At 57.0% G+C, this 24,292-nt stretch overlaps 1 protein-coding gene across 3 annotated transcripts in view; it reads right to left on the bottom strand.

The window, feature by feature from the left end:
- ssh (Protein phosphatase Slingshot) overlaps positions 1-24,292 on the bottom strand; it is a 296,033-nt gene that overhangs the window by 226,193 nt on the left and 45,548 nt on the right. For 2 of the 3 annotated variants that reach the window (XM_089573129.1, XM_089573130.1), the window contains exon 1: positions 21,558-22,947. The exons of the other annotated variant lie outside the window; for it this stretch is intronic. In XM_089573129.1, the coding sequence (XP_089429255.1) occupies positions 21,558-21,755 (198 nt within the window). In that variant the 5' untranslated portion in view covers positions 21,756-22,947. Of the gene's footprint in view, positions 1-21,557; positions 22,948-24,292 lie in introns of those variants that run through there. 3 annotated transcript variants of the gene reach the window in all.

Genomic DNA, 24,292 nt, shown 5'->3' with positions numbered 1-24,292 from the left:
CGCCTAACCCGGCAGTCACAGGCGGAGACTTCGACGGCATGCGCACTCTGCATCTTCTCTCTCCATTAATGCCAAGCACCGTTTGCGGCGTACAGACTCAAAAGTAACCAGGCTGCACGTTTTTCTTCTCAGTCGTATATTAAAGCTATTATGCCAGCCCTCAAGCTCCAAATCTCTTTATGGTAAGAGGAACCCAACTTCTCACCTTCAAATAACTTTTTGACCTTCAGGGAAGACGTGCGGGCTCTGTTAGACGAATGAGAAGCAAACCGTGGAGTCTGGTTACTTTTGACAAAGGCAGTACGTACCTACACTATACCGTAATGACCAGGAGGCCTCAGATCGTGATCTCAATGTGAGCCCACTCTCACCGCAACTCAAATCATGATCCGAATGTGAGCCCGGAGACTCATGACTCGGATAGTGATCTAAACGCGAGTCCCGACTCGCTCACGACTCAAATCATGATCTAAATACGCGCCCGGACTCAGACCTCAGATTGTGATCTAGGTGAGTCCGGACTCAAGTCTCAGACCGTGATCTGTAGGTGAGTCCGGACTAAATACTCAGATCATGATCTGAATGTCAGTGCGGACTCACGACTCAGATCATGATCTCAAACGAGCCTGAGTGAGATAGTGAGTCGATTCGTGAGCGAGTCCCCCGACGTATGGACAAGACAGACCACCACGGGACAGACAGTTCACCCTCCTCCCCTAAAATAAAAAAAACACTAAGTAAAAATAAAGTGCAGACACGCAGTCGGCATGTCTCGGAGACGAGACGGAGGAAGCCCCCGTTCCCTGCCGGGGCTTCCTGCGACGCGCGCAGCACGACACGGCGTGCGGCGGTGGCCGAGGAAAAACGTCGCGCAGGAAGCCCCGGCGACACCCACAACGCGGAGGAGAAGACTCCTTCCACTTCGTGCGAGGGAAGCAAGCCACGAGGCTGCCGCCGGCGGAAAGCCGACGCGAAGCCGGGATGCCTGCCATCCACCACGACGACCACGCGCGTCGCGCAGGGAACAAGGAACGGAGGGAGGCGAGGCTGCACCAAATACGCCCGCTGGCGCCCGAACGGGGCGACCCGGCGAAATCCGATACGTGGGTGGGGCGCGCTGCAAACGGAACTGGACGTCGATGACAGACAAATAACTGGCCGCGGAAGGCTCACAACCGCTACACGCTGACGTCGTTTCCCGCGCCAGAACGGAAGGGTCAGCCAGTGCTTACGTTGCGCGGTCGGCTAGCTGGTAAACGACTGACTGCAAACCCGAAATGGCCGCAACAAAACACAGCGAGATAACCCATTCGCCGCTCAGTGTTGTGGCGTCGTCCCGCTTCAGCCGCTCCGTTTGCACACGCAATCAGCACCCGTCAGGGGAGGCGTCGTTGCGGCATACGCACCTTCGCCCCCAGTATCCGCAGTCGCTGAGCCGCACGACGGTTGCGGCGGCGGCACCAGCGGACCGGTCCCCGCAGTAGGTCGCCGGAAAGGAAGAAGCGAACCGGGGGCATCCTTTCCGCGGGCAGCAGAAGCAGCATCCCCGCCTGCGAGCGTGGCTAGCGGCGCGTTTACAGGGGACCCGCTGCAACCCGGATCACGTGATGGTGGATGAGTTAGGATGGAAGAGAGGGGGGAGGGAGGGGGGAGGGGGGGAGGGAGGGGGGGGGGGGTTGCGTCGCGAAAGTGCGCGCCTCTGCGCAGCCCGGCACTGCACGTACTTCTTTGCACACTTTGAAAGACGTTAAAACGCGTGCGCTGCACCGCACGAGCGCGGCTGCGACGTGCCCGCCCAGCGAGAGGCGGAATATGGCCGCGCCCACGCGCTGGCCATCTTCGGCGGTGTTCCTCACGGCACGCGCAGGCTCACAACGTGCGACAAGCAGTTCGTCCGCATCGCTACAAGAATAGCAGCTGCGCGGGGTACACGCATGCACGCCGCAGCGATTGCACGAACATTCAAACATGTCAGCGATTTGAGGAAGAGGCCGCTAGAACGATAAACCACCCTCTCTCTTTATTTTGTTTTGTTTTCAGCTCCCATCATATCGCGCCGTGTCGGTCGCTACGTCCGCACGAGCTAGCATCGAAACTCATCCGGGACTCGGCTCCGAGCTACAGTTCTACATCCTCCACACGTACGACTACTTTCTTGCAGCAATATCTTAACCTCCCAAGTGCGCCCATGAACACCGATACGGACTGTCAGTGACGGCAGTGCCCGCACTCGCGTGGAGTTATGCGGGGGGAGGGGGTGCAGACAGAGCATTTTAGTGGGGAGCAATTTTGCGCGCGTCACGAAACCGTTCACAATATCCGAGCACGGCAGCACCGCCCCCCGAACGTGAGCAAGGGAACGTACAGTAAGACACGCGTTCGAGCCGCTTACAGCGGGTTAACGCGGCAAAGAGAACGGAACAAAGAATGCCGCACTGCAACAATGCGGCGGCCTCGCGTCAAGAACGACAGACCGCACAATAACGCGTACACGCTCGCAAGAACAACCGCACACGGCCGGCTCCGACGGCGAGCGCGCACAATGCACGCTACCTCGGAGTGGCGGCGAAACGAGGCGAAACGAAACGTAATGTGGCAGCACTAACGGCAACCGAGCAGCGCCACGAAGACGGAGGGCCGCGCCGCACCGGCGCTCGTGTGGCGCCATGCGCGCAGGTGGGCAGACCGCGTACCCGATCGGAATCCCGGCTGAAAAACCAGCGGCTTTACTGAAAGAGCCTTGGCCTAGCGCTCGCACTGGTCCTCAGAGTCCGCAGAAACGCACCCAGCTTCCAAATTTTCTCTCTTTGTAGGTTTCCTCTCTCCGTTTCTTGTTTTCAAAGCACGCGGCGTCGGTCTGCGCACCCACCAATGGACTCCGACAAGCAAGGCGAAACTGCCAGTGTTGCCCATTTCGGGCATACATTCCGTGTGTTACAAAATTTTACAATAAACCGCGCTGTTCATTGCAATGGAGCGGAGGACTGTAAACTTTTGCAACAGACTGAAGGTGTGCAGCCTGCCTAGTGCCAGGCGGCCCACCTACCAAGCGGGGTGTAGGTAACTTGTCAGTTGTTTACACATGATTGCAGGCCTTTAAGGTAAATGCTTTAAAGGGCCCGTGCCCACCCCAGCGCAGCAGACACTCTCTACCTCTCTTTGAGCGAGCCTCCTCTCCTTCCATTCCCTCCTCGAAATTCTTCTCTCCCGCTCCTCGTCGAGTAGGCTCGGCAAGGCAAAATCACCCCTTCCTTCTCCGGTGTAAGCCGGAGGCGTGGTGTCTGTGGAGTGCGTCACAGGGCGACGTCATGGCCCCGCCTTCAATAGAATTCTTTTCTTGGTTTTTGCATTTTCTCCGAACACTGAACGATCGAGAGGCGCGATCGGCTCGACCACCTAGACTTGTTAGCGAGCGCATCCTTTCATACATCTGTTTGTCATTCCCAGTTAACGAGCCACCTTTTCATTTTCTTTTAGGCCTCCCCACCGTTTCACGAGCGGAGGGGCGGAAGTCGGTTGTGTTCGAAACACACGGCGAAGCGCGGACCCGGCAACCGCCCGTTTGCTTTTCTCCACGCGTGTTTGTGTTCTGTGTGTTTGTGTCTTTTCTCCGCTCCAAAGCATATGTCATTCATTGGAGTCAAGGCGTACGCAAGATGCACGAAAGATAAGCGGTGTGTTTGCGGAGCGGTCATGAAGTGGGCGAGCGAGGGAAAGGCTCTGCTGCACTACTAATTAAAACCTTGTTTTGGGGGGCTCGCATAGAAGAAAAGAAACTGAGAAGGGAGCGCGCACGCAGAGCGTCTCGTGACGGGATCACGGCGGGGGGGGGGGGGGGGGGGGGGGGGGCGAACCAACTCCCTCACTTTTACTATTTTTTACTTTTTATGGCTAGGGTTCAAGGCTGTCGCCGCACGCCCCCTCCACAGTTTTTTTTTTTTTGTTCCTTCATGCGGGCTTGTAGGCATGAGCCAGAACAGAAGGCGCTGCGGAAAGCCTTGTGCAGACGACGCGACGCCAAGGCTACGCCCAACCTTCTCCCGTCAGTCAGAACGATGCACCAATGGAGTGCCTTTAGCGAAAGTAGCCCCCCTTGACGTCAGCGGGGTGCAGAGTAGTGGGCCGGGCCCGTTTTTGAAGGAAGGAAAGAACGAACGGGCTTTGATTTGAATTTTCGCAGCTTTTCGGGGCGCGCATGGCCCTAGTATTTTGCAGAGGTTATCTTCGATGCCTCATCTATGCAGTGGGCTTGTTTTTCAAAAATGTCCGGACCCTGGGCAGTGGCCCTTTAAGGCTTATGGTCTTTATGGCGAAGACGTTTGTGGTAAAGGCCCGTATGGTGAAGGCGTTCAGGGTAAAGGCCTTTAGGTCAAATGTCTCTAGCACGCAAGGACCTTAAGTGCCCACCGTACCTAGTGCTACTGGACGATAATCCGCCATTGGCCATGCTAAACCATCTGCTTTTTTATTTTTTTTTTGCTACGCAACGACCTGGACGTGGTAGCTTTCATTCCGGAAAGGGAAAGAGGAGGAAGCGAGTGGCAGCCATCGTAACTGCATCATTCAGAGCACTACCCGTAAAACAAGGGACGGATCAAAGCACCAAAGGGCGGCGGGCAAGCACTCGCCAATGCGCCGAGGAGGCCAACAAGGCAGGGAGAGCCATTCGACGACTGGCTCTTTCCATACCGTTCAGCCGGCACCAAAGAACACAAAAACAAACCCACGAAACCGACGTGCGCGTCGTACTCCCACACGAGAAGAGTGAGTGGGGGCGGAAACTGGCCCGAAACGCGGAAGTGTCTCCGGCGGGGCGACACCCGCGAGTCAGCGACCGGGCCCCAATGCGACTGGCGCCACGGTGATTGATCCGGCGCGCCTGTTGTGGCCCAAACAGGCGTCGGCTGCTCGGCAACCGAGGGAGCACCGATGACACGACGACGACGCGCTGCCTTTTCCTGCTCCTACCACAAACAATCACGCCAGAAGAAGAGGTGAAACCTGAAATGGCGGCTCGGCTCTTAGCTGCACCCGCTCTGAGGATGCGGCGTCTGTTACCCCATGGGTTCTGAAGGAGAAAGGCAGCAACGCGCGGAGTTACGAGTCTGACCGCGTTGGCTGTCAGAAACCCGGCTGACCAAGCCGGTGTGGGCACCGAGTATCAAGATTATTTGCTGTCTGACGATGGAGAACACGCAAAAAGGAAACAAACAAACCAAAAATAGTTGGGGACAGGCTGCAGTGCATTACCGCTGTTTCCTTTCATCCCCCCACCTCTATTTATTATGGGCCCCGACGAGTGAATGAACAACGTAGCAGCACAGGCGATTTTATATTTTATCTTCCGGTCTGACGTTACCAGCCAATCAGTCTCACACAAACACACGTGTACACAAACCGCTCTCACATAGGTTGCATACGGTATGGATAGATAATATACCCCCAATTTTCCCACTATCGCGCACCTAAAGCGTGACCGGCCAGTGAAACAAGTGCCACGAGGCTTGAGCCACCTAAGGGAAGTGACGTAAAAGAGAGCAAAGTGCACCGTTAAAAAGTTCGCACAAAGTGGTGGCCCCATACGGTAAGTATACCGTACTACGACCGCCGATCGTTCCTTCATTTCTCCTTCCTCGCAGTCCAGACGGAAGGGGGGGGGGGGGGGGGGGGGAGATTAAGCGCCTTAACGATCAACGGCCTGTCCGCGCCGTCTCCCCGTTCCGCCTTGAGCGCACAGCTCTCAGTCGTACGTAAGAGGCACACTCGAAATGCCGCCCACGTCAGAAATCAGAACCGGAGACGGAAAAAAGGAGTAATACACGCATCAGACGTGACAAGGCCAGCTGCAGTGAGCCGCCCAACAAACACCGCGTGTAACACAAGGTAGTAAGTAAGTGCACACACACAGCCCACAACGCGGGGCGATACCGGGCGGAGCATGACGACAGCCGCTACACAAAAGGGAGGCAGCACAGGAGCGCGGTCAGCGAGGCTGTCCTCGATGTCCGGCGGCCGCGTCCCGCCATACACTGAAGAAGCAGCAACACGGGAGACGGAGACAAAAGGTTGGCTCCACCAAAGCGGCAAAATCGGAACACGGGCAGCGGGGGCGGCGAAAAAGAAGCCAGGTACAAAGCCACCATCATCACGGGCCCTTTAAAAAGAGCGACCCGTCCAGGCGACCGAGCAGGAGATGCCAGGGGACGGCCCCCTCCACCCACCCACCCACCCAAGCGCGGCACACTGGTCTTCCACGACGGACAAAGACACGAGGGAAACAGGCGGCTCTGCTGTACAGCTGTACTGTAGTGGTCCGGTTCTCGTAGCAGGTGCGGGATGGGCGGAAAGGGTCCGTGCCGGCGGACACGAAAGGAGATGGGACACGGCGGCCGGACACGCCGTGGGGCACGCTCGAGAGCGGACGGACGGACAGACACGCACGGAGGGGGGGCCGAGGAGGCATCAACGGCGGCCCGATTCCGTCGCGGCTCGTCGGCAAACTTCCGCGCGGGCGGAGGAAACGCCGCGGGAGGGGCGAGAAAAAGTGGCGGGGGAAAGATGGGAAAACGAAATAAGAGGAATACGCGCGGCAAACAAAGAGAACGGGGGAGGAGGAGGCAGCTAGAGACGGACGGATCGGTGCCACCGCGAAGACAAGACGGGGTGCGCGCTGCCGTCCCGCCGCGAGACACGCGAAATCCCCCGCCTCTTCCTGCGTGTGACGGTAGGCTTGCGTCATCACGCAGAACGCCGGACACAGATTATGAACTGCCGGAGGTACAGCGAAGAAAAGGGCGGCTCCCCCAATGCGCGCCGACTTCGCCAGTGCTCTGTTGCTGCTGCTGCCACGCGACGATGTCAACGTGATGGAGTCGCGGTGTTTCTCCATCAATAGGCGCCAACAGGTGGTGTGTTCGACCAGTGAAACAGACGTGCAGCCTTCGTTTTTAGTTTTGCACACGTGAGCGCAAGCGCCACAACTTAGCATGACGCTGCGTGCGCAAATAAAAAAAAAAATCTACACGTCAAGAAGCAAACACTTGTCCATACCTTGTAGGTCACTGTGCAAGTAACGATTTATTTTCTCGATAAACTAATTTACACGCCCCTCCGTCTCGAAGAAATTGGGCGTCCACTGTCGTATAGGCGGCCATTCACTGGCGCGTACAGCAACGATCAAAACGACAACAAAGCAAATGCGGCCAGCAGCTGCGAGTCAAGCGGTCAACAGTTAATTCCCGAGGCCTTCCCGCGAACGCCAACAGGCTCGCATTTTCTCGTCAAGACCCGACAGGCGGCCGACCGCGTTGCGGCAGCAGCAGTAGCCAGCCTTCCGGGCGCTCCCGCCGTGGCCCGGCCGGAGAAAATTGAGGCGGCCGCCGGTGACTATTCAACGCGTGGCCCGCACCGACAACTCTGTCAGCTTGGAAGGAAGGGCTCGCCTGCCGGCGTTGCGGAGGCAGCGGTGACGCTTCCGCAGCCGAACCACAGCGCGGCATTGATGGAGCGGCTGACGCAACCGCCGAAGCCGACGGCACGCACAGCCGCATAACTATTATGCAGCACGCGTTGCACTGCGCGCCCGCGTAATCCATGCGCGCGCGCGCGCGTTCCTGTTGTGTACGGGCGCGCGCTTCACAGCTGGTAAACCCGGTCACGCCAGTCACTCGCCCCGACCACGGCGGCGCTGTCCCGCTCTACAGCGGTAAACACCTTCGTAGGCCTGTGACGCGAAAACTGCCAACGCTGCAACGCCCGCGCTCTGCTACCTCGGTCGTCGTCGTCTGCGCAAGAGTTAACTCCATGGTTTCGTACCAGCTCCCGGGTTCGAACCCGGCCGCGCTTCGATGGAGGAGAAACGCAAAAGGCGCCCGTGTGCTGTGCGATGTCAGTGCACGTTGAAGATCCCCAAAGTGGTTGAAATTGTTTTCCGGAGACCTCCCCTACGGCACCTCTTCCTTCTTTCACTCCCACCTTCCTCCCTTCCCTTACGGCGCGGTTGGGGTGTCCAATAAGAAGCGAGACAGTTACTGTGCCATATCCTTTCTTCAAGAACCAATTTATTTGTTTCGTACTAGCGCTAAAGGTTGCAAACAGTCGCATTATCTGAGCGCCTCGGCTACAGTGAAAGGGACGTGCCCTGTCATTACTTATCCTCCCCCTTCGCAGTTACGCCTGCATTCACATGTAAAGTAAAACACGCCCTTCAGGTATAGGGGAACGTGACCATGCGTAGATGCGCCTCACGTTATAAAGGGACTTCGCGACTGACATTTCTTTTCTCCAGCCTCCGCCCGCGAAAAAGGCGCCCAAACGAGCCCCGCGAGAGAGACACGCGACAGCGGCGTCACACACACGTCCCCCAATGGGGCCACGCTCTTACTCCGCGCACCCGGGGAAGAAAGAAAAAGTAAGTAAGAGAAAATAAAACACGGAACACTCATCAATCCGCGCCCCCGCCTGCCATAATCGCAGCTGCGCTCTCGCTGGAGCCTGCGACACCAAAGAAATAGTTCTCGAGTCTCCGGAGTCTGCTGCGCAGTAGCCGAAGTTTGCAGCTGGCTACACCTACGCCTTACTTACAAACGCAAAAAACTACGGGGACACATAATTACGTTACGTGCGGGGAATGCGTCATAGCATTAGAATCAGCGATTTTTATGACAGACTACAACGCGTTTTTTTTTTTCAGTGATGAGGCTTCGCATCAGAAAAGAAGTGCCCCTCAAGCACAGGCACACGCGCCACTCATTTCCGCGTGCAGTGATAGCGGCGGAAAACGCCTGCGGTCCGCTCAATCCTTCCCGCTCGCGCATTTCGACAGCGCATCGACGACCGCCGCCGTGGGAACCCGCCGATGCGCAACGGTGCCGCGCGGACCCCCCTCACTCACCCCGTTGACACGCGACCTGCGCGACCGGCCGTCTCGGTAACCCGATTCCTTGGGCTACCGAGAAATCGGGGCCGATACAGCCCTCAGCGGACAGGCGGAAACCTCTCCCTCCTTGTCGCCGAAAGGGGAGGAAAAGCCGCACACTCCGCCGTTCAGAGCCCGCGTGCAAGTAGAGTGTCCGGCAAAGCGGCGCGGTATGTCATCCCACTTCGACCCGTTCCGCCTCGATCGTCGCGCAGAAGACGGCGGCGCAGTACAGGGGGGGAAGCAAATTGCAGTCTGCGCTGCAGGCACTATATCGGGCGTCAGCGGTGTGGTTCCAACGGGTCTCAATCTGCGCACCTCGGACGTCGCTCTCGATCGCCAACTACCTTCGCGAGAATGCCGCCCGTTTGCAAAAAAAAAAATGCGCGGTCAGAAACGTGCGCACTTGCCACGCGCAGCCTCCGCTTCGAAGAGATCCTTGGAGAGCCGACGGCTACATGCATCGCGTGAGGCGCGGAACCCCGAAGGAAGGCGCAGGCCTAAACACAAACTCGGAGCGACGATCGTTCTTCTCGAAAGCGGTCTTGTACCAACGACACGAGCGCCTGAGAGCGTCCTCACGAAGCAGGGCTCGTTCTCTGTGGCAAGAGACATTGTTTCGAAACGTCCGTGGCTACTGTAAGGCAGCATCAGGAGTGTGCGGCGTGGGGTTCGTTCAAGCGTTCGGTTTCACTACTCGGGGATTTCACTACCTCATTCTTCCCGCGACTGCGCAACGATAACGATTCTTCTTCCCCACAGAGACAGATGCGAGAGGGAAAGGCGGCAGCAGCTGCCACGACACGTTGGGAGCTCGTTAACAGCTCTCGCGGTAATCGGATGAGATTTGAGGCGAACGTATGGTCCGCGAGACAGCTGTCTAAAGTTACCTCACTACCTCTGTATATCCCCGGGCGATAAGGCGGAACCTGAGACTTCTTTTTCTTCGCGCAATACGATCTCGTGCGCGCGTGGTCGAGATCGGCGGAAACCGTGCCAAGCGAGCATAACTAAACCGCGCCGGCGGGTTACGCGAGACGGCCGTTACGACAGCAGCCGACGTAATTATAACAGCGCGGCCGAAACTCGGACGCCGGGAGGGGGGAGCCACCCCCGACGGCGACATCCGAGGGGCGAGCGGTGAGAAAATTGCGCCGGCCGGCCGTCGCCGGGCGAGGAAGGGAGAGAAACGCTTATCGCGATCTGCGCGCGCATAATTACCGTCGCGCAAGTAAGTGACCTCCCGCGGCACCTCTTTGAGGCCGCACTCGAGCCTAATGGACGCGTTAAGCACGAACCCGAGCGGCCATTGCACGGCGAATTCGCGGCAATGCCTGGAAGTATGGGATTGCGACGCCTGAAAGACGGCCATAACACTAACGTGCCCTTCGGGTGCACGGGACAGCAGGCACAATAAGTGCCTGCAGCGTCAAGCGAAGACTGTGCCGCGGCGGGGAAGTGACGCGTGCAATGCAGTTGAAGGTTTGGGCGAATCGGCACCTCCTGACGAATATACAGCAGTGTTAATTAAGAAGAGAAAAAATATGAGTGGCACAGTGTGGTTGGCCTCTCTATTCCAGTTCCTAATCCCTTAATCACACCATACAGTGCTGCCGAGAACACTGAAAAGACCAAGCACCGTTATGAATAAGCGGAAGGCCGAAATGCACGTATACACATACTACAGCTGAGGGCGTCGATCAGGGGTGTACGAGCTCCAAGCGACACGTCGAACCTGATCCCATGGCCGCCTCGCACGACGCCCTCGAACTGCACCGCGAGTGACGGCGTCGAAGGAGTTCGCCTGATTAATTATGCGGGGAAATTAAGGCGGCAGGACGCGCCATCCGTCGTCAGATAGCGCTACCGCCCTTTCCCTCCGACCAGCGCTGGCCACTTCGCCGCTATCGCGGCCGACTCGTCTTGGCGGGGCGAACGACGGAGGCGAGATCGAGGGTAGCCGCCCGAAGATTAAGCGAGTGCCGACAGCTATGACCCACACGGAGAGGGATGGGGGACTCCGGCGAACCGCCCGCTCCCGCTGAGAGCGCCGACATGGCTGGCCCCTTCAGTGCGGCACACACGCAATCATCGCCGCCGCGCAGCTAGCAGTCGCCTTCGCCGAAGCTCAGGGCGCGGGGATGCATCACGGCTGTCCACGCGTGCAATGAGCGCGCACGGGGGCACCCCGCGACGATCTTCATTAGGCACGAGAAATGGTGGAGGAAGCGGAGACATAACTGGGCCGAGATGAGTGAGCCGCCCCCATCTTCTCTCTTTCAGTCATTTTTTTTTTTTTTTTTTTTTGCAGAAGATGTGAATTATAATTTAGGAGAGAAACCAACGGCCCCGCTAATGAAAACTGAAGTAAAACGATGGCTACGAATTACCGTAAGAGCGCGCTTGTTTACTTAAAGAAATAAAGAAATAATAGAAGAAATAAGTACAAAGTGAAACGTGAAGTGTGCAGCTTCTGACATGTTACAGGAACCAGTGAGAACGGAAGGTACGAACCACAACACAGTAAAAGAAAACAGTTGCGTTTAATCTGTAGTACACATTCGAATCACTAGCGCTTTCGACTGGCATCGGTGACATGTGCCAGCGCTCGCTCAATGAGTGCACGCTCGCAGCCAAAACAATGACGCGGTTGTGAACAACAGTACACGTGCCTCCTTTTTGGCAACAACCGGTTTAAGAACGAGCCCATCAATATGCCCACGCTACGCGCACCCTTAACACACGCCGCGGTGTATATGCGCAACGCGAATGTCAAAGCTTCGCCGCAGTTGGTCCCGAGCTGTGATCGATGTCTCCCCACGCGTCCCTGTCGCCCTCGCGGAAGAAACAAAAAACCGCCGCACTCGATAGTCGGGGCGTGCGCGGGGCGATACTAGGCTAGAGGCAGCACAACACGGCGTGAGGCACGCTCCCGCGTATCTGGGTCACGTCAAGTTAAGTTGCGCCCCCTCTGGCTCGTCCAGGGGAAGGGGGTAAACAGGAAGCCAGGCCATCGTAACCACCGGCCATTAGCTTCGTTCGCACGCGCAACTATACATAGACCGGAGGAGGAGGGCGCCGACTCGTGACACGCGCGCACCTGCCACCTCCGCGAGTGGCGCGCATCCCCCGAGACAGCGGCGCCAGGACAGAGGCAGAGCGGCGAGAAAAAGGAGGACCACAAGACGACCGCCGATGAATCGGTAAATGTCGCACCGTTTTTCGGGAAACGCGAGAATATTTTACGACGCAGTACGCGCACCAAAGTGAAGATCAGGTATATACAAACATCTTGGTTCGCGCACTGCTTTAGTTGTAGCAACAACGCAGAATTAGACTACCACTTGAGCGACAAAAATAAAAAGTGAAATGTTAAGCACGCTTCAGCGTAGCAACGCCTCCTCCGCGTCGTGCGACGAAAACAAGAAGGCTTGCTGCCTACATTCGAAACCGCAGAAGCGGTATTTACTTGCGTAAGAACCATTAAGCACTCATTAGTTTTTGTCAGGTAATGCGTCAGGCGAGTTTGAGCGCCGAAAGGTGCTCCGTATTACTCTGTACGCGACTGTACGTCCTAACGCCGAAGAAAACGTAAACACGAAGCTGCTTCACAGAAGAAAAATGAGCACACTCGCTAAGGATGGCGCAGGTCGACCCAAGGAAACGTACAAGCCGAGCTCCATTTCCCCTCTCCAGTTAAACGAATCGCCGCTTCCTGGGTGATGCGACTAGCCGGTGCCAGCCACGCGGGCCAACCTGCGACGCCCTCCACAAGCACTCATTCGTACCGGGCATTACACAGAGGGACCCGGTCCAGTGAACCGCATGCGCCACTGGGTCCGGGCCAGCCGCCCGCACGTCGTCCGACACCCCGACTCGCGCGCCTAATGAACCGAATCACTGGCCCCGCACGGAGCGAATTATGCGAGTTGCTCGCCCCGTTCGGCGGAAGGGCGCGTTCGACAAGGCCCCCGCAACGCCGCGCCCATCCATCTCCGCTTGCATCGCTGGGCAAGGCCGGGAAAAGAGAGCCGGCGCGGGGAAACGCGACCGCCTCTCTCCCCTCTACATACTGCTGGTCCACGCAGCGCGTGTGCCGGGGTAAACACAGTTGCCGCAGAGGTGCATCACGAGGACGAAGCGGTCATCTTTCATACTCCCACCGGTGCGCGTGACAGCGGACCGCGGTGAAGTTCTCAAATAGTCACACGTCACAGCCAGGCTCAAACGCCCAGCGACAGCGTACCCGCGCCTCGACGGCAACGATACACAGCACGCATTTGGAGATGCACGAACCACTACGGCTTGCACTGCGTCAATTAACCTGTTTCGGGAATGCAGCACGTCATTATCATTATTATCATTAGTGGTTTGTTTTCAGACGTAAAATACAAAAGGAAAAGATTTTTGCTGGCTGCGGCATCTGCAATTGCAACTACAGCGCGTAAGTAGGCCTCACAGACATCCATTAGCATCTGGGAGACTACCAGGCAAGCCTGACCACGCGGATCTTACATATAGCGAGTAATAGGCTTGGCTGTGGCAAAGCTCGCCGGTAGGCGACCGCGTAAGACCTCTGGTCGCGAAGAGCAACACAGTCCGACCATTCCTGGACAGCAGCGACCACTCGCGCCCGAAGGCCTTGGCGGTGCGAGAGAAGTGTACGTCCGTCCGAACGCGCTCATTAAGGGCGGAAGGCGCGAGGCCGTCGCTGTTCGGACTGCGCCGACGGCAAAGAGAATGCGCGTCTTGACACGGCCAGAGACAAAAGGGACGACACCACGGCGCCCAGAGACACAAAGCACGACACAACGGGACCGGCGGTGGACGCCGGTGAGGATAGCGGCGTGTGGTGGGGGAGCGACAGAGGAGCGCAAAGTGGCCGCCTAAAGAGCGTGTCCGGCGCAACCTGTGCGCAAGGACGCGCACGCCAAAAACGCGGTCGAGGTCGGAGGGGAGCGCTTCGCAGGCGGCGCTGTACTGCCGACCCCCCGTCAGCTGACGACACGCGCGTTGCGTTTCCGCATGGCCGCCGCAGATGCTGGCAGCCACCACCGCCGGCGCCATATAAATGGCTCCCCCCCCCTCCGGAGCACGCTGCATCCGTAAATCAGCGGCTGACGCAGGGTCTTATGCTGCTCTGCGCAGAGTCCCACGCACGCTTGTCTTTTCTTTTTTTCTTCGGCGTATATTTCCTGGCGCGGTCCTTTGTTTTGTTTTGTCCCCCGCGTGAGGGACACCATTAGGAATACACGGTGTCGTAACCGAAAACACCCGCTTTCACCTGCTGCCCAAGGGCACTGTTGCCCGGCTATGCCTGAGCCCTGAATACGAAACACGTGGGCGGAGTGCAGGCTCTCTTGACATCCGCGCGCCATCCGATGTGATATGACCCACCAGCGCCTGGGAAACAGCGCACTCTTGGAAAGAGAGAGGGGCAGGTAGTAAAGCTGTCGCTATCACTCCTTCGCTCCGCGGGGGTGCGAAAAGCTTGGGAGTTCGCTTCTAATTTCTTTTAGCCAGACACATTCTAAACGTCTTCATACTGCGTGCTAGAAAATGCCGCGACCATTTTTCTGCGGCAGCCGAACATTGTGCGCCTCTAACACTCGTGTCGACGTGGGAAGCAGAGCCACGGCACAATTATCCTATTCTAGTTAGCAAGAACTGCTAGCTTAGCATGGACAAAGCTAACCTAGAAGCAGACTCCGAAGACTCGTGAGCTAACAAAGGGTTCACTCTGGGGAAACTTGCATTACAAGCAGAGTCCTGGCCATTTGTGCCGAGCATCGCCTGTACAAAGAAGAGGGGATCCCTTCAGCCAACGCTGGTTTCACCATTGGTGTTCTTTAGGCGCTGGGAGGTGTGCCTTGAAAGCTGACATCCACTGCACCTTTCATGACGATAGCTGAATTCATCCATACCCCCGCAATAAGCTCCTAACTGCCTCTCGCTAGCAGGGCGTGACGTCACCACAATTCCATCGCTGATCTGTCCTCTGATTGGCGGCTAAGAGCGGTATGTGCTGATGAGGTAAAAACACCGCAACCGGTCATGATGAGTGTGTATACAGCGAATACCATCCCACAAAAACCGAGCGCAAGACTCGCCGACGGCTCCGCCTCTATATACCAGATTAACGTGGCTCGCATTACACAACGCGGTCAGTCTCCCACAATCACGTTTCACTCGCGTCGCTCGAAACAAGCGGCCGCCTACTGAAGTTCCGTCGAAGGCCTCCACAGCCGACACCGTCGCTCATTCCCGCTGCTGCCGTTTCCTCGAGACATTCCTGGACAGAAGCGGTTCCACCGGCTGTCTAGCTCTCGCGCGCCGGCTGCTTCTCTTCTATGTCGGGCCCAGTCGAGAAAGACGAGACAAACCGAAACCGCCGTCCTTCGAGCAAATCTCGTTTTTCCCGTCAGCGCCGACTTTCTCGATCCGGTCACGCCACCGACGCCGTCCGGAGGGGAGCGACGCACACGGAGCCGGGTCGCCGGCACCCCTCATCATCCGCCCCGCATCTCGAAGCGCGCATAATCAAGAGTCGCATTGCTCGGCGCGACCTTGCAGCGCAGGCGGCGAAGAAAAAACTGGACTGCGCGGCTGGTTCTACCAGTCCCCCGAGTCGCCTCCTCCTGCGTACTGCGGGGCGGAGAACACAATGGAGGGGGGGACCCCGTGTGTACGGCGGAGTGCCGCCCCATTGTTCGCCGCTGCGATTACCACCCGAGGACTCGCCGCGCGGAGTTCGCCCCGCCAGTGTGGCGCGATGTTATGTTGACGCTGCCGGCGAACGTGGTACGGAACGGCGCATTCACTTGGCCCCCCTCCCGTGTATACACGCTGCCGCCTGCGCAACTTGCGAGGCGAATCGGCGATGCCTATCGCGCGTGTTCAGGGGGCCCACAAAGGAGACCCATCGCAAGAGCCGATTCAACGCGCGCGCTGCTAGCACTGCCTGGACACGCAACCGAAACGGAAGATGCAAGCAAGAACAGGAAAGGGCTGGCGGCACCAACGTTAGGCAGAATTACGAGGAATTACGGGGATGCACAGAATAAACAGAGAAATTCGTTACACAAAAATGGCACAAGGGAATATAATTGCGAAGACTCGCTTCTTTTCTTGGTACTGTTTACAGTTTCATCTGTATATCAACTGGTATTGCATTGTCGTTTTAGAAAGGGGGGGGGGGGGGGGGGGCTTCCGCCTGCTGTTATTATTTACATTGGGGCCGTGTGCTGCATAGTCCTGGCAGACTACTGCCATGCAAAACAAACAGAACAGTATTTTGACATTGAGTTTTGTACGTTCCGAACAGCATGTTAATATACACCCCCAATATTTTAGCCGGATGTCTGCGGCGAAACCATCTAATTTATAATACTGGCTTTGCGATGACGGACGCACAGGCAGAAAGCTAGAAATTCTAGTACTGGTAGCTGAACTTCAAGCCTCGAATACTAAGCCATTACCGCCCTGCGCAAAGGCTGCGTCACTTGGCAATAAAACAAGGAAACCGCTCGCCCATCACGGCATATATGCGTGTCAGCTGTTCGATGGCATACGCCGCAAAAGAGAGAAGAATAACCGGCCCCACTGCGGGCCATGTTATGCGGTGAACCCTCGATTATAACGCGGTCAAGTGTATACATAATATACACATTAGCAGGGAGCCTTTGCCGACAGCTTGGCAGCCGTCGCTACACGCTATGAGTGAGCGACGGCGCCAAAGGCCAATCCACCTGCGGCGTGCCAAGAGCAGCGTTCGCCCCTACTTTTCCGATGCGAAGGAAGGGAAACAGCCAAGAGTGGGAGGGGAAGTGAGGAGCAGTGCCCCAGCACACTGCGACGCGCATTCCCATCGGTCCAGCGACGACAGGCCATTACCGCTCCACTACCCTCGTCCACTGGCCGGGGCTGTTCCTCAGCTTTGGAAAACTTTCGCGAGTGCAGGCTAGTCTAGAGAGAAAGCGCGCGCAAGCAGAACGCCGACGATCTCGCAGAAAAAAAGAGAGCATGACGAGGAAGGAGACGAAGATGATCCCCAGGTATGCGGCGCGCTTTCCCTTCGCCGGCAGCGGAATGGTTATTCCGCACAGATGAGCCCGGAGAAAATGACCCCCCCCCCCCCCCCCCCCTTTTTTTTTCTTCAGGCGGAGATTCGCGACAGCGCGCTACTTTTCAAACGACATCTTGATGTTCCTCCCTGATGCAGAGGGAGGGGGGGGGGGGGGGGGGTTCGAAAGTGACAGAGAGCGCGGAAGAATCAGGAAATCAAAGTAGGAAAAAGAAAATGCGTCAAGTGCGACAGGGCGCCCCCGTCCCCTGAATGGGCCTCGACGCTCGCCATTTATTCCTCGGGCGCCGCGCGCGATGAAGACGCCAACTTCGCACTACACAGGGCGAGAGAGAGAGAGAGGATAACGATCTCTGCATTCGGTAACAGACCTCGCGGAATATATACTACTGCACAGAAAGGCGGAGGGGAGAAATCTGGCAGCTGCCACCGAGACACGACCCGCGGGGAAGATATGCAGCCGGTAGCGCCGGAATAGAGTAGTGCCCCGCCGCGAGCGGCGCTTCCCAAGGTCGACACGGTCTCTGGTCGCTCCTCTCCTTCCAGTTTTCGTCACGTTTTCTTTCTCTTTTTGCTACTTTTTTCCCTCGCCATTCGCGTTTCATCTCCTCTTCCTATCTGGGCACTTTCCCTTTGTGGCGAGCAGGCGGCAGCTGCCCAATCTCGCCGCCCCCTCTTCTTCCGCGCATCGCGGCCTGGCCGAGAAAAGGAACTTTCGCTTTTGTGGCGGCGGCCGCCTCATCTCGATCAGCTTCCTCCTCCGAGCCATCGCTGCAGCGCACCGCTAGCCATGCAGGAGTCGACGCCAGCAGCGCGGCTTCTCTCTCGGAAGGCAAGACTCCGATGTGATTGAGGAAGAGTGCAACACCGTTCCGCCGCCGGCACTCGGGGCTCGATCGGGCCGATCCGGCCTCAAAGTACAGCCAGGTGCGGCAGTCACCGGAGGCGGCATTTAATGTGTGACCACACGGCAGAGACCAAAAAGGGCCGTCAATTTCAGGAAGCGACGACCTGCGGAAACTCCCGCCACCTCGCGGTCGAGACAGGTAGTACTTTAGTTACTCGCGCAATGGACGCACCCCCAACTACGGCTGTCAAAAAGCACTTTGTCCCTCGCGTAATAAACGCACAGCTTTCTTTTGGTGTGCAGCGTGCTGACGGCGATTGTGGCGCCCGTTTTTTGCCACTAAAGCAACTATGAAGCAGGATGCCTCGACATACGACAGCACCGTAGTGGCTGCTGCCAAAGGTGCGTTTTCCACGACATTTGTGGACCACGACACTCGAAGAGATCAGCGCACCCACCGCAAAGAAAGATACTGCGGCTCGCCTCACTTGAAGAAAACACGCTGGAAACATCATGAAGAGATACTGGCGGCATACCACTGCTACTCAATGGGGGACACACATACCGACACTGGCGCCAACAAAGTGGTGGAAAGAGAGCGGGCCTCTCGAACAGAACAAGGCTGCAGCTGATTACGTGAACTATCAGTCACAAAAGTTACTGCATGCGGTCGTTTGGGAAAAAAAGAAATCGTGTTTTAAGTAGTCAAGGAAGCCAATTGCCTGAAGGTACGCGGTAACGTGCATGCTCCATCGGCTGGTAACATTACCATGCAGTTGGGTGCAGTGTAACTATTTTTTCCCCAAGCACACGCATCCCGTAAACTCTTGTGGCCGATATCAGTACATTACGAGATAACGTCCGGCCAGCACGAAGGCCTAGCTAGCAGGGACGGTAGCAGCGGGAGGGGAAGGAGAAGAAGCAAAAAAAGAGAGAGAGATAAAGAGTCGGCGGGAAACAGGACGACTGGCTGGCGGCGGCGGCACAAGGTGAAGGCGATCGGAAACCACCGGGGGAGCGGCGCCGTCCCCGGCGGACACGCATCGGCGCCCCGGAAAGACGATACATCGAAGAAGAAGCCGGCCGATATCTCGCCCCCTCCCCGGCCAACCTCCGTCGGTCAGCCGCCGGCGCCGCGAGGCCGTGACAACGAGCGCGGGGAGGCAGGCCGGGCGATGCGTGCGGAGTGTACCAAGCGGCGGCCGGCCTCACTTTCATCCCTCCTGCAACGACGACTCTCTCTTTTGTTATCCTTTCCCCTTTCTCCAGCTTTCTGCCAAATGTACATCCGGAGACCGACGGCGAAATTTCCACGCGCTCCCAAATCGAAACCAGGGGGGTCATGTGTCCCAGATGCACCGCTGCGGGACCCGGCGCCCGCGGCAGATATACAGCAATAATTCACAATGGCCGGGACGATGGTTTAGGCTTAACGCGAGAGCTTTAAGCCTCCCGTTCTGCACAAAATCCAGCGTCGTCGTCGGCACTGCGAGCAAAAAAAATCCCCGGAGAGGCAACCTAAGTCACGTCACTTCGTCGCGTCGTCACAGCCTTCCCGCCGTATTGTGAACAAACTGACCACCGCGGCAGACGACCGTTAAATCAACAACTGGTGGCGAGAGGTTGCTCGGCAGGAGCTACCTCTCCTCCCCAGGTGGCAGCACCTGCCATCGCAGGGCAGTGGCGCACAGCTTAACCACTGCACCACTGCGCCAGGGGTGGCATCAGGACTCTCACGGTTGTGTGAATGTTAAGTCCAGAATGACCAATTCCGCACTTATAGGCATTAACAAATTAACGTCATCGCGTCATCCCGCCTATTTTTTTCGCTCGGGACGGTTAGCAACTAGGGCATTGAGGGCCGCCGTAGTGGAGGGCTCCGGATAATTTCGACCACCTAGGGTTCTTTAACGTGCACTGACATCGGCACAGTACACGGGCCTCTAGCATTTCGCCTCAGTCGAAATGCGACAGCCGCGACCGGGATCCAACCAGCGCCTTTCGAGTCAGCAGCCTTGCCTCACTTAGGATTATCGTAACAGTGACGCACCGACAACAAAAGAGAAGCATAAGTGCCACGCGCATGCCATTCCATGCGTGTCTACTTCGAAGCCGAATATTCAATCGCAAAAACGCCATAGGAACCACGACAAAAAAAAAATGATGGTCGATTTGCGTAGTTAGTCCAGATGTGAATTAGGTGCGCTAGCAGTTCGGTTTCCACTTCGGTTGCGGTGTTCAGATCCAGTGTTCACGGATAGCGAGAACGGGTTAATGTCCATATATGCGGAACTGGTTATTCTCTACATTCATAGACCCGTTGGAGTCTTCCTACCACTCCTGGCGCAGCGGTCAAGCGATGCGCCATGGCCCTTCTATGGCAGGTGCTGTCACCGGTGGGACTTGGGTTGGTTTACGATCTAGGCTGCTTTTCCCGAGCAGCCACTGACGATTCATTGAGCTGCCGCCTCACACAGTGGGCAGGCAGGAAGGCCAGTTGTGGACAAATGTATTACATATGTTCCTCATTCGGCCAACTGCAGCGTGGCATATATTACGTGTCACCGGATGCCAGCCGACACACGCGGGCGGGCACCGGCGCGTACGCTAACGTTACGACACGGAACGCGCCCCGCACAGGTGCAGCGAAACGAGCGTCGTGTGGTAATACTGCACAAAAATGCCAGCGCGAGTGCACGCATCAGCTCTCCGGAAGTGTGCGTCCTCACTCCGTACACTGAGCAACGCTTACGAAAAACCGAATCACTAACGGACCACGATACTGGCTTTCAATGCCAGAACGGGGCACCTTATCGTGCTGCATGCTGAGGAACGAAAACCTTCCCTCTATAACAATGCCGATTTGTTCCAACGCATTTTATAAACTGCCGGGCACCAACCCTGGCGCCGACGTCTCCCCCGCGACGGTGCTACGACTGACGGAAACGAGCGCCAGTCAACGCTTCGACACGCGTTGAAAGACCCGCGAGAAAGGAGCGACCCTTCATCGGCCCAGCCTGCCAACGGAGAGTAATTACGACAAAGCAGGCGCGCAAGACTCCGCTTAAAGAATGCCCCGTTATCTCAATCAGCTCAGGCGGTCAGACACCGGCAAAAACGACAGTGCCGGCGCGATAAGCGCACGCCGCGACCGAAGCCCACTTGCGCCCATGCCCGACAGGCCTCACTCCGGCTGTTTCCACTGGCCGCTCTACGAAGCGCGATGCAACGTTCCCGACGTATCTGTGAACTTCAACAAATGAGCTTGCTCCCGGTGAAACACATCGCTGGCAGCAAAGCGAGAACAAGGACACGTAGCGCAGGCGTAGCCAGTTGTGTAAAGGTCCTGCCGTTTGGGATGCAAAATTCTAAAGTGGTCATGAGAAAAGCAAAGGCGCAACAACTCTATCAACAGCCCCGTAATTGACGGCTCACGCTGCGGTTCTTCAAAATACAATTGCACACTACATGGGTGCTTCTACACTCCACCTCCATCGAAACGCGGGCACCGCGGCAGGGGCCGTACTCGAAGGCCGTAATTACCGAGGCAGGTTGTAGGATACAACATTATACATGCCGCCTGCAACACCCCTCGCGTGCTCGAATAAAAGTACGGCACCGCTGCCGGTCACAGATCGGCAGGAGCAAGAGAATCGTATAGTTTCTACGAGGCGAGACGCGAGCGCGGCACACACTGCGCGTCGACTCACCGGCGGCGCGTTGTTGGGCTTCCAGGCGAAGTACCGTCCGGCCGCCGAGGAGGTGAGCACTCCGCGCAGCAGCAGCGAGGACGCCGACGAGGCCGGCACGGGCCCCGCGGCGGCCGGGGAGGCAGGCGCCGAGCCCCCGCGGTGGTGGCCACCGTTGTCGCCGGCGGAGAGGCCGCTCAGCGGCGGCATGGGCGCCATGGAACCGCCACCGCCGCGAGCCTCACGCGCCCGGCCCAGGGCGCGAACTCCCGGGGGACGCCAACCGCGCGGGCCGGCCGCCAAGGACCACGACTCGGCGACGCGCACCGCCACTATAATACCGACCACACCACGTACGGCGACGAAGCACCACGGAGGTAATCAATCAGCCGGTGAGAGCACGCGCCCGATGGAAGGCGGCTGTTCCACGAGGTTGTGGCGGCCACCGCCGTTTATACACACACGCGGGTGTCACGCTGTATCCAACACAGATCCTTTTTTCCGCAGCGGCTACGCACGAATGAGGGACGGCTCTGGTTCACCCAGTCAGCGTGACGAGTAATCTTGCGATGATGAGTGGCGCTAAGTCGCTTCAAGAAACAACGACCGACGAAGTATCCACAAACGAAGTCTCGTTGTCAGCACAACACTTCAAGCCAGGTGCGAAGGAGAACGCCCTAGCAGGGGCTCAGTATTCACGCAGCGACTACGGAACCGTCACGCGGTCCACCGAATGGGAAGCACAGGCGCGACAGCGCGAGCACCGTCGTCTCGACGAGATCCACTTCTTGCACGCACTGCCCTTCCGACCGGCTTCTCGCTACACAAGACCAACAACAGCACTGGTCAACCACTGGTCACACAAACTTCCACGGTTCAACGGCCGGTTCGTCTGGGCGCGCGCAGGGGTATCCGAGTCGGAGGCAGAACACAACTCTGGCCGTTCAGGTGGACGGCGGCTTCGCAGAAACGACGCGGCGAACGAGCAGCAAGCAGAGCGCAGTCAGCTGTCGGGCGCAGCTGTCCCGCCGGGGCGCGCGCGGCAACGCGGCCCGTGTTTACATCGCGACGCGAGCGCCCGGAGGAGGCTTCCGCAACACGGCCGACTCTCGCAGCGCGGTTCAACGCACCACGCCGACGCGGTCGCAGGCGCTCGACTGCGGGCCTCGCGCGCCGAGTCCGCCACGACAGGTTTCCCTCCCCTCCGCCCTCCTCCAACCGCGTCGACCTTTCGGAAGAGGAGGGGGAGCGACGTCCAACGGGACCTGAAGCTTCGCGGGCGTCCTGAGCGAGGGCGCCACCGAGCGGAGCACCCACTCCGGTAAGAGCGGGAGAGCGCTGCGCGCTCTTTCTGGGAGAAAGTGGCACCGCCTGTCGGGAGGGAAACAAACGCGACCACGTGCTCCAAGAAAAAACAAAACGAAAGCGCTCAGGGATGAACAAACGCGGGAAAACGCCAACCTCTGCAAACAGATCTGTGCGCGATGTAAAGCGACTGAAATTCTAGCGGCAACGTAGAACCCATCAGAGCAAGTAGATTTCAATTAGGGAGTGCAGCCTTGCGGCTACAAAGGATATACCTACTTCAGAAGCTTCGCTGTAGGAGAAAAACTCGTCCGGGTCTTGGGATTCCCTGACCAGACCCCAGCTGGACCCGGTCCTGACCCGGGGATCACGATGCACGAACCAGGACGAATTTTTCTTGAACTGCGAAGCTTCTGAGATAGCTATTTCCTTAGCAGACGTATCGCTGCAATGAGTCATTAAAGTCGAACCCGGTTATAACGAAACGATTAGCAACGAAATAATGGATATAACGAAGGAATGACGATTCCCCTTGGAAGCTCAGTGAACATGGGCTATAACGAAGCTACGGCTGTAACCGAAGTAATCGCCGGGTCCCTTCAAGTTTCTTATAACAAGGTTCAACTGTGCACTACCTAATATAACAAGCTACTACCGTCATTCGCAAGCGGTTTCATAATTCCAGTGCATGTGAGTGCGGGACGGACGTTACAGTGTAAATAGATTACTTGTATATGGTACCTCTCTCCCTATCCTTTCTGCCTGTCCCTTCACCTCTTTCATTTCATTTCTCCAGTCTGCCTGCTATCCCTTTATTTTCGCTGCCCCAGCTAAATTGCTTACCGTAGCGATCGCAGATGCCGAGGTTAGCAAAAATATTTTCCTTCCTGTATTATTATTATTAAATAGACCATTACTACTACGGACGGATCCCTCATGAATGGGCACCCACCATCTTCAAACCACTGACTGCTCCCTCCGGACATAGTTCTTTACTCGCTATAGTACTACGGTCCACCAAACGCGCAACAGGGCAAAAAAGGAAAAAAAATGCAAATTTAATCACATACTAGTGATCCTCATCCCATTCCACCCTCATCCCACTCCACCCATTTCAAATACATATACTGTGAATCTGATTACGACTTCCTAAAATTTAATCTTCCAATGCATGCCTGATGGGTAATTTAAAAGCTAAAAGCGGGTGGTATAACACCCGTTATTTTCCTTAAAAGCTCCCTTCAGGAGATATTACATAAGGGATGAGTTGCACGCTGATCAATAATAACAATGCAAATCAATGCCTCGGATACATGCAGATAGCCACTAGAGATGCAGTTGGGCACGAGATGGGCGATGCCGTAGGGAAGGGACTTCAAGTACCTCAACCACTTGGGGAAAAAAAGGAAATTTAAATAGCTGTAGAAGCACTACAACTAAATACGTAGTGT

Source organism: Amblyomma mixtum, chromosome 2 (genome assembly GCF_055824585.1).
Source record: "Amblyomma mixtum isolate Tamu chromosome 2, ASM5582458v1, whole genome shotgun sequence".
NCBI lineage: Eukaryota > Metazoa > Arthropoda > Arachnida > Ixodida > Ixodidae > Amblyomma > Amblyomma mixtum.
The sequence above is the reverse complement of the archived record's forward strand: the minus strand, read 5'-3'. Positions and strand labels throughout refer to the sequence as shown.